General features: G+C 32.9%; 1 protein-coding gene across 1 annotated transcript; it reads right to left on the reverse strand.

Annotated features, from left to right (window-relative positions):
* Positions 1-4,226: 4,226 nt before the first annotated feature.
* On the reverse strand, positions 4,227-7,403 carry LOC103502431 (receptor-like protein kinase FERONIA). The gene has a single exon (XM_008466364.3). The coding sequence runs from the start codon at positions 7,189-7,191 to the stop codon at positions 4,447-4,449; it is 2,745 nt and encodes a 914-aa protein (XP_008464586.2). The 5' UTR covers positions 7,192-7,403; the 3' UTR covers positions 4,227-4,446.
* Positions 7,404-11,326: the final 3,923 nt, after the last annotated feature.

Below are 11,326 nucleotides of genomic sequence, written 5' to 3' on the forward strand. Positions count from 1 at the left end.
TTTTCCTTTTCTTTTAGCCTATTTTCATTTACTATCGTTATATTTAGTATATGCATGCATTGATATCTTAAATTATTTGTCTAATTTACTATGTGGTATATTTGATTTGGTTTATGATGTGTTGTTTCTATTTGACTTTCACTAAATTTTTTTTAAAAATTTTAAAATACGTGTAACCATAATTGCATTTAATTTGAAAATCTTTTTTAAAATTTCTCTCTTTAAACCATTTAGAATTTTCTTTTTTGCTCTAAAATTATTTCTTCTAAACTATAAATTAAATATATATTTCATAAATTTTTCTAATCTACCTTTTTTTTATAATAATCCATACCGATTTTGCTAAAATAAATTCTATAAGGAAATCTAGAAATAACAATTTCTAGATTCTTGAGGATAGAATTTGAGAAATTGTAATAATTTCTCATTCTCTTATAGTGAGGAATTTTTCCTCAATATAATCTAATTAATTGGTGTATCTCACCTATTTTATGGGGTCATTGCTCTAAATATTGGAGTGATGAGCAATGAAATAAGATATAATTTTTTAAAAAAAAATATGAATTTTATTCAAGACATAAAATTTGACCATCGTTTTTCTAAACAGGTGTTACGAGGTGTTCACACCTTTTCCGTACAAAAATGACTCTCGAACTCAACTCTAATTTTTTCGTAGACCAGTTTTTTATTTTATTTAAAATGATTCACTTTATTTTGGTGTCCAATCACACCGTAAAAAAGATTGGTGGCGACTTCTTTTTCATTAAAAAAATTAAATCTTTTTTTAAGGACGTCGGCTGCTCCACGTCGTCTCGGGTACGTGGCGACAGTATTGGTTTCACATTACAAATTTTATTAGGATTACTTTAATTGATTCATGGATTTAACTTTAACAATATGTTTAGGTGTAGAAACTAAGATTAAAATTACACTCTTTAACACACAACCTATTCTGGCGCAATTTTAAATAATAACAAATATTTTGAAATCAAATTAATACTTGTGGTATTAAGAATTGTTATTAATTAACAAACCTTTCATTAGTTATCAATCTAACTATTTTCATGAGAGATTAATAATTATTTCAATATATTAAATTAAAATTCAAGCTAACATGTATTGTCGGCCAATCAGATAAGAATTAAAGCAGAATGTCATTGAAAAACATAAGTTAAACAATATCCCCACAAAGAATTAAAGCAAACCTAATTACATAAATAAATCTATCAAGCCCCTAAAACTAACGAGTCTAGCCACTCAGGGCTCTCAAATACATATTTCACACAAATTTGATAACATAAAGGTAAAGAATTGTAAAGAACCAGAGAAGACACTCTCGTGAAGACTCCTCCTTTGATGGATTTTGTCCAATGATCTCCTCTTGGTTGTCAGCTCGAGATCTCGAATCATCTCCAAAGTAATTCTCACACTCCCTAACTTTTTAGGAAAAAAGTCCGCTCTTTTACTCTATGTTGAATTATGTGTCGTAAGTGTTGAAAAACATCCAAATAAATAGGGAATCCAAACTTGGCCAAGAAGAACTTACCAAAAATACCCGATTTGTAATTTAGGAAAGTAGGCTTTGCGATGCTCCCTTTGACTTGTTGAGACGTAGGATTGTGTTCCTCGTAGCACAACAACATTTTGCATTGCAGCTCTTGAAATTTTAGGCAGGCAAGGTGCTGACCTAATATCGCGGGGCTTGTTTTGTTTAGGGTTTCTTCACTTTTCTTCCAATCTCTTGATGCTTTTGATTAGCCAGTTTTTGCTCGGCTTGACTTTTGGTCATTAACACTCAGTATCATTAAAATGCCCAAAAATATGCACATTTTAGGCCTGTATCAGGGATCCCAATCTCGAACCATTGGCTATTTGTGGATTCTTTGAGTTGTTTCCACGGCAAGAGAGGTCGGGAGACGGACCGGGAATAGTTCCTTTAGGGTCTTCCCCAAGCATCAAACTATTAACTTAGAATTGGTTGTGTCATTGTTAATTATTTTCTCTGAAACTAAAACATATTTCCACTTTTAGTGTCTTTTTCATATATCAAGTCCACAAGTGAGAAAGAATGTTAATTTATCTAGTTTTTGGATCAATCGATGATTTAAGAAAAATTTTAATTCCACTTAAGCTCTTTCACTTTTTTTGTTTAAAAAAAAAAAGAGTTGTAGCAAATATTTCATTACATGACCAATAAAATCTCAAGAAAAAAGAAAAAAAAATGAACAAATGATATTTTCAGTATAACAAAATGAACTAAAATATTTATAAAATATAATAAATTTTCAGATGCTATCATAGACGCTGATAGACTTTTATTTAATGTCTATCAATGATATTGGTAGTGTCTATTAGCGACAAAATGGAAAATTTTACTATATATATATTTTTAACTATTTTCAACAATTTGACCATTTACAATAACTTCTTCCTTTTTTATAATACACTACAAGAAGTTCATTATTCAGTGACAAAGTTTTAGTGGCGCAAGTAATTTTCGTCGGTAAAGGTTCTTTCATAGCGACACAAAAAGAAATTGCCACAAAAGATTATTATTTGTAACACATATTTAATCTGCGCCACTAAAAGAATTAGTAACACAACAATAATGTCACTAAAATTAAATACTTTTAGCAACAAGCTTAAATGTTGCTAAACCTTTCGCAAATTTCCCCTTTCCCCTTCATTTCCCTCCAACTTTTCATTAAAAATTATTAAAAATATATTTTTGTTTCTATCTCCCCTTTCTTCTCTACCATCTCCACAAAAGAATCTCCAAAAACCCCAACCTCACTCTTCGTCATCTCTACCAGTCGGCCACACAAAAGGACCTTTCAATGTGACCCACAACGTTTCGGCCAGCCACTAAAGGGAACTTTTCGTCCGGCCACGACGCGTTACAGCCATATGCTTTTTGGACGGCAACATTTAAATTAAGTAGAAGCTATACGCGTTTAGGACGGTGACGGCGACCCACGATGACATTAAAGCTAAATGTTTTCACCTCTCGCGAAGGCCTCTGTTGATTCGTCCCACCCTCCGCCAGTCTTTGGTGTGTGGCTTGGACTTCTAGATTTTCTAGCTTCCCTCACCCTAAAAAACACTGTCGTTTCCTCCATTAACTCCGATTTGAACTAGTACAGGTGATGTTACCTTCATTCTCTGCAACTTCTTTACTCACTTGCAACCTTCCTTCAATTTGATTCGTAAATTACATGCATAAATTAAACTTTAGACTCTTAAAACTTTCACCACCACAATTTCCTAATCTAAGAATTTTTTTTTTAATAAAAGTTAGGACAAAATGCACTTTTGGACCCTAATATTTGAGGTTGAGGTGTATTTGATCTCTAAAGTTTGAAAGTGAATACTTTAGTCGCGAAGGTTTGAAAAATAGTTCTAAATAGTCCATAAAGTCACGTAGGCAGTTAGTTGACTAACGAAAAAAATGATCTGACTATTAAATATGATTAGTTTGAAAAAAATATATTAGAATATTATTTTATTATGATGTGGCATCGCTTCTCTCTTTCATTCTCTCCCCACCCCTCTTTCAACTTTTTTTTCTTTGTCTAATTTTCTTTCTTTACTCCCAGAAGATTTGATTGGGCCCAGTTAGGTTTTCATCTATGAAACTTGTTAGGGTTTTAAAACACAATCTTGATTTTGGACGAAGAAAATGGAGGTATTTACTTCAAACGCAAGTAAAAGTTGCATAATTTTTTACGGTGACAAAGAAGTAAATGACTAGAAGTATGGAAATTTCTTTAAAGAAAAATGGTAGGTTGAGATTTGCAAAATAAAAAAACAGTTGAGATTTGAAGAAAGAAAAAATCAAATAAGTAAAGATAAAAAGGAAACAAAAATTTGTTGTGTTTTGTAAACTAACTCTATGCTCGTGTGAAATTCTTTCTGGCAAGATTGGCTAGAGATTTGTGGGGATGATAAGTGGAATTACTTAGGGGGAGCTTGGAAATTGTTCTTGATTCCAGAAATTAACAAAAAGGAAAAAGTCCGATACTATGATGGAAGGTTGAAGGCCACATTATTTTTTCCATTACTCAATTAGAGTACGACTAACTTTAGGGATCATTTAAAACTATTTCTCAAACATCAAGACTAAAGTGTTCATTTGAAGACTTTAATAACGAAATAGACATAACCTCAAATCTCAAGGACTAAAATTGCTTCTTGGCATGAAAGTTAAGAAAAGATAAACCCGAAAATAACAAAAACTATCTAACAATATTATACATAAATTTGCATAAAATTTAATTTACAATTAAAAAAACTGATCAATCTAATTGCATGTTAAATCAAAGCCTACATTATAAATTATCGGTAATTAATAACTAAGGACACTTGCTTCTTCCTAATGTTGTCATAAACTTGTATTTGAAATTACGGGAAAGTAAATAAAAAAAATAATCTTACTGCACAAATCCTTCATCTTCCTGCAGGGTCCTTGATCTCAGAAAAAACAGTACCGGACATTCCTTTAGTATGTGTACAGCTCGAATCATCACTATTGCTCGTTGTCACGTAACTGCTCACCCCCAACTCCGAGTCGCGTCTCCCACTACCAGTACTACTAAACAATGTTTCATCCAACCACCACCGTTCTTCGCTGCTGTCCCTCTTGCCGCTCCCCACGTCATCTTCGTCTACCTTCTTCTTTGATGCCTCTTGTAATTGCAATGCAAATTCCAATCCCCACACCACGTCGTTCATTGATGGCCGCTTTACGCCAACGTCTTCAACACAACTCACAGCGATCTCTATGAACTTTCTCAAGCATTCTGGTGATATCTCATTTCTTATGTTCTTGTCAATAGTTTGAGCCACTGTGTTATTACGGTGGCACTGTCGTACCCACTCTGCTAGGTACACTTCCTTCTTGTCTGCGGAGTGTACCAGTGGTGGACGAGCACAGAGTATTTCACAAAGAACTACCCCGAATGAATATACATCAGATTTTTCGGTTAGTTGTTGTCGTCTATAGTACTCTGGGTCTAAGTATCCGAAACTACCTTTGACAACGGTGCTAATGTGAGTGTTGTTGGACATGTTTGCCGGCCCGATTTTCGATAATCCAAAATCCGAAACTTTTGCAATCCATTTCTCATCAAGTAAAATGTTAGTTGTTTTGACGTCGCGGTGGATGATTGTGTGATTAGCTCCTGTGTGAAGGTAGTGTAACCCTTTCGCCGCGCCAACGCAAATTTGGAGGCGTTGGTTCCATGTGAGAGGCTGTTCGTCATTCCCATATAGGTGGCTACGGAGAGTTCCATGAGACATGTATTCATAGACAAGAATCATTTCATTCCCATCATTACAATACCCAATTAAGGAGACGAGATGGAGATGGCGAAGTTGCGAGAGCATCTCGATCTCTGTCTTGAACTCATGTGCGCCCTGTTTTGAACCTGGTTTCAACCGCTTAACTGCCACTTGAGTGGCTCCATCGTCAATGTAACCTTTGTACACGTTACCAAATCCGCCAACGCCAATGATGAAAACATCATCAAAATTCTTGGTAGCGGCTTTAATCTCCCCCAATGAGAAGTAACGACATAAATCAGAAGGCAGATTGGAGTTGCGAGTCTTACTTGATTTGTTAGTTGATGTGGAAAACGGAGCCCACCACGAAGTTCCATCACTGGAGGCTTGGTCCATAAATGTTTTTCGTCGCCGAAAGAAAAGCAAACCCAGAGCCAATATTGCCACCACACCTCCAATGACAACAGGAATTACAATTGCCACAATTTTAGTGTTTGATGAATCGTTATTCATTTGAGGGATGGATGGTAGAAGAGACTGAGTGGGAGGTGGATCTGGATTTTGACCACCAAGATTACCATTCGTATCATTTAATTTAAAGATTTCAACACCGTTCAAGATCACATTACTGAATCTCGTCAAATTGTCATTTGGATTTGGTCGAAGCTTTACAGAGAGATTCACTTTCTTCTGATTGCTATTAGTAACAAAAACACCATAGTCTTCATAAATAGGATTACCTTTTCCTCTAGCCTTTTGAAATACATCGAAACTTTCCTCGGCCATAGCGTCTTTAATATAAATCAAGAACACTCTATCAGCAGCAGCAGTGATCTCAGCCTGAAACTCGCAGAAATGAAGACGAATCATGTAATAGAATCCAGGATCTACAGGGTACTCCCATGTAAGGTTGTAGTTTTTATTAAGCGTGGAATTCGGACCCATGGTTCGAGCCGTGCGATACACATTTTCTGGCGCCATGTACGGCGGTATTTCAATAAAATTGAGTAGGATAGATAAGTTCGCAGGTCGAGCATCAGTTACGTAATCATTCATGTAATTACTTTCCTCTACCCAAGTTCGAAACATTCCCGTGTCTTCACCAGAGGGGATGAAGCTTCCACCAATATTCATTCTATATACCATCTCAAGGGATGTATTGTTACCAACTTGGATGAACTGGTTATTCTGATCAACCAGCTTCAACCTCGGAATATAATAAAGATCCAACGGCATGGATACAATTTCGATTCCGTTGATGAAAGCATAAGAGTCTTGATTTTTTGGAGAGAATGTAATGTTAAGCATTTGATCGTTTCCGTCTGTATAAACACAAAACTCGCGAGTAATCGTCGGGGAATTAAGATCAGAAGCGTCGGCATTGACAGAAACATTGAAGTTAGAGAGAAGAGTGTGCATAGAAGTTGTTTTGACAGAGAAAACAGCTTTGTAACGGTCGAAGTTTGAGTAAAAAGCAGAATAGAAGTAAAGGCGAATGAATTTGGGGCCAGAACTCACCGGAAAAGAGTAGGTGAAATTGGAGTGTGAGAGGCGTGCTGTTGAGTAAGGGACAACGTTGAGGGAAGAGGATTGCGTGTTGGCCTGTAAAGTTACGGACGCGCGGTTCTGATGGAAATCGGAAGGGAAGAATTTGGATTGGACGTCGCCGGTCCAGGGGCGGTTTTGCCCAAATACAGATAAGGTTTCAGATGTACCGCAATTAAGAAGAATATCATCGATGGGTTTGTAGGATGCGGGTGAGTCGCCGGAAACAGAGAGGGCAAGGATATAGAGGTGGAAGAAAGCGAATAGGAAGGTTGTTGCAGTTGAACGGTACTTCGCCATTAGAGAGGATAGAGATTGTACATGAAATTGAAGAATGGGGGTTTTAGAGATGGAAAGAATAAACATAAGATTTTTCTGTCTTTCGATGCGTAAGAGTGAGGAAGAGGGTGGCGGCGAAGAAGTCCACGGTAGTTGAAAAGTCTTGGTTTCTTATCTCTCTTTCTTTCTACTAAAAAATTCTTTATAAAGACAAATTGCTTAGAAGATTATTAGATACCTTTCTATTGGCTATTGACCAAAAATGTCACTATCTTGTTTTCCAATAATAAAATGAAAAAGAAAAATCACTCTCTTGCTTACATTTTATAGATAAATTGGTAATCAACATATTATCTTGTATTAGACTATTTTGTCCCTCAACAATCTTAAATTTACAATGTTGCAAGTACTTTGTCTTTAGATCAATCTTAGTGGTAATTTATTAATTTTATATTCTATGGGATGTTTTAAAAAATATAACAAACCGGTAGAATATCTACACTGTGTATAGAACAATTCTAAAAATGAAAAAAGTTTGTACGTCTACTACAATAGAAAATTCAAAAAATGCTCCAGTCAACGTGTGAGATTAATCGGCCACACGCACACGTGTAATTGTCTCCTAAACTATCATGATAAACGTTCATGTAGATAATGATATACGGTTGTGTAGGTAGTATCAACACGATCATGTATTTCTTTTTAAAGATGGAAAAAGAGTTTCAAATCTAAACGATCGTGTTGCTATAATAAGTGATCGTTTAGACCATATTCACCTAATCGTGTAGTTCTTTTTAAACATTGGAAAAAGAGCTTCAAATCTAAACAATCGTGTTAAACAGGCTAAACGATAGTGTTGCTATGGTAAGTAATCGTTTAGATCATATCCACACAATCTTTTAGTTCTTTTTAAACGATGAAAAAAGAGCTTCAAATCTAAATGATCGTGTTGACAGTGCTAAACGATCGTGTTGCTATGGTTAGTGACCGTTTAGATCATATTCACACAATCTTTTAGTTCTTTTTAAATAATGGGAAAAGAGCTTGAAATCTAGACGATAATGTTGATCATGCTAAACGATCGTATTGCTATGATAAGTGACCATTTAGATCATATTCACACGATCATGTAATTATTTTTAAACAATGAAAAATGACTTCAAATCTAAAATGATTGTGATGACAATGGTAAACAATTTAGTAACACTCCAAAATTAAAATAATTTTGGAGTTAATTCTCTTAGTTTTTTTTAATTAGATTAATTTTATTGGGCGTTATTTTTAATTCATATAATGAGAATTATTTGATTTTGTGGAAATTGAAATTAATTAAATATTTGTTGGATAAATATTTAATTAATTAGTGGTTTTGGTTTTTGGTGTTTGTTGAGATTTTGATTGAATTGTATGTTATGAGGTTTGAATAAAGTTTGGGATTTTTGGTGTTGTTTAAATTAAATTAAATTAAATAATTATGGATGCTATTTAATTAAATTGTAGAGTAGAATTTTTATTAGAGATTTGATAATTAGATGTATGTGTGAAAAAATATATATAATTATTATGGGAAAGGAAAAGGTAATTATATTTGTTGAAATATAATTATTTAAGAAAAAGATAATTGTATTTTGGAGAAAAGATATTTAGTAAGGGAGAAAAAGGAAAATAATTATATTGTGAGAAAATATAATTATTTGTAAATGGATAATTATTTTTGGAAAAAGAATAAAGATTAATTATTAAGGAAGATAATTAATTATTTTGAATAAAAAAAAATATTGATTCTAGACGGGAGTTGTTGTGATTGAGTAAATAAGGAAAAAGAATGGATTGAATTTATTTAAGCGAAAAATGATAATTATATATTGGAATATAATTATTGGAAAAAGAAATGTAACATCCCAAATTTTTAAAGAGTTTTTATTAATTATGTTAAATTATTTGGGTGTTATATTAAGTACTAGAGCTAAAATTTAATTGTTGGATTATGATAATTCATGTTGAAATTTATGAGTGATTTATTGAAAAAGATTAGATGGATTAAAAAAATTGAGAATTTAAAATAATTTGAGATCTTGAAGTGAAAAGTTAGTTTTGGTGGAATTGGATTTAATTGAGTATATATATGTATATATATATTTAATTAATAATTCAAATTTTTGCTCGAATATGATATATTTGATTAGAAGAGAGAATAATGGTTTAAATAATTATATATATATATATATATATATATATATATATAATTATTATATATTTTGGTCAGAGAATAATAATAATAATTAAGAAGTATTAATATTATTATTAATAGTTATAAATGTCTAAAATTTTGTACATTTAAGAAATTTATCGGGAAAAGATAATGGAAAATAAAATATATGTAATATATTGGTATTATAAATATGTATCCTAAAAGGAAAAGGAAGTAATAATAAATATTGTTGTTATTATTTGGGTTTATAAATAGCATTGGAATGCTTAAGTTAGAAAGAAAAGGAAAATGAAAAAGATTATTCATCTTCTTCACTAAGATAACCCTCTACTGTCGTTGCCTCACCAGTTTTAATTATGATTGGTTCTTTTAGCAAAACTTGAAGATTTAAATGATGAATTAGGCTAAAGTGTAAAGGATAATTATTTGGACATGCTTACTACTGTGGCAAGTGCCTATGCTTGTTGTGAAAAATGATGAATTTTTACATGCCTATTATGGATTAGACTGATATACTATGTTGTGAATTAGACTGTGATGGTTTATCACGGGTCCATTACTGATGAATTATTTGCTTAGCTTATGAGTTACTTTGATAACTGTTATGAGGAGTTATTTGCATAGCCTATGGGCTACTGTAATAATTTTGATGAATAACTAGTTACTTAGCCTATGGGTTACTATAATAATTGTGATGGATAACTATTCGCTTAGTTATGAATAATTGATAATTTATGAAGGGTAGCCACTAATTTGGTCTAAGACTACTATAGAATGTGTAAAGGCCAATGATTAGCATAACTTGTGGTTACTTGGGAATGCTTACCGTGAAAAGTATGATGATTGTTTGCATGTCTATCATGGATTACTGTTAGAGCATGATGTGGATTAGACTATGATGGTTTGTTGTGAATCTTTTATTAATGAAGTTTATGCATAGTCTATGGGTTAGTGTGATAATTGATTAGATAACTATTGGATTAGTTATGAATTACTGTGATGATTGTAATGGATAACTATTGACTCAGTTATGATTATGTGATAATTGTGGATTATGATGGGTAGTTAATCTCTTAGCCTGAGGGGTACAATGAAATTTATGGTGAACACATAACTGCATAGCTTATCGATTATTGTGACATTTATGTTTGATGGATAGCTATTTGAATAAAATATGGTTTAATGTGGAATTATAATGAAGGTTATTTATTGAGACTGTTTGTAAGAACACACTTTGGATTGACAGTGAATGTTAGCTTAGCTATTAAAATAGTATATCCTTGTGCAGGGTGTCCTACGGATTTACTCTGTGTGGTTATTAGGTGTTCCTGTAGGTTCACTCTATGTGATTATTGTGTGTTCATGTAAACTCACTCTATGTGATTATTACGTGTTCTTGCGACACCATTCTATGTGATTTTCATGTGTTATGCAGGCTCACTAGGTATTCCTATGGGTTCGCCTTTATGAGACTCATCTGTGTATTCCTGCGGGTTCACAAGGTTGTTATGGCGATAGTTATACACTTAATAAGAAGTTAACTTTTACCTAGTGGGTCAAGTAATAGGTCCCTCACTACTGTATATACTCACCATTTTGATGTGTAACTTTCCAGGCAAAGGTAAGAGGAAAGGCAAGCTGGTGAGCTACAATAAGAAGAACTCATAACCAACCATATGGGAACTACTTAGTTTATACTTTCGCTATTGTTTTTAGAAAGTTAAGATAATTAAATTAATAATAATCTCAGCTTGGTTTTGAAAAGATCGGGTCATTACAATTTTGATCTTGCATTTAGAGGAAAAACAAAGGAATGAGGATAAATGTCAAGAATAATGGATTTTTTTTTCAAACTAATGACAAAAATTTGGGTAGCTATGAAAGAATAAATAAAAAGAGGGTTAAAATTGAAACTATTGTAAAAAATATAATTGAAACTATTGTAAAAAATAAGGTGGAATTGATATGGAGGAAAGTTGTGTACATGAAGAGGACTACTGCTAGTTCCTT

Source organism: Cucumis melo, chromosome 7 (assembly GCF_025177605.1).
Source record: "Cucumis melo cultivar AY chromosome 7, USDA_Cmelo_AY_1.0, whole genome shotgun sequence".
Classification (NCBI taxonomy): Eukaryota; Viridiplantae; Streptophyta; class Magnoliopsida; order Cucurbitales; family Cucurbitaceae; genus Cucumis; species Cucumis melo.

Excerpts from the sequence above, each read along its gene's own strand:
- LOC103502431 (XM_008466364.3), bottom strand. The coding sequence starts at position 7,191 with ATGTTTATTCTTTCCATCTCTAAAACCCCCATTCTTCAATTTCATGTA.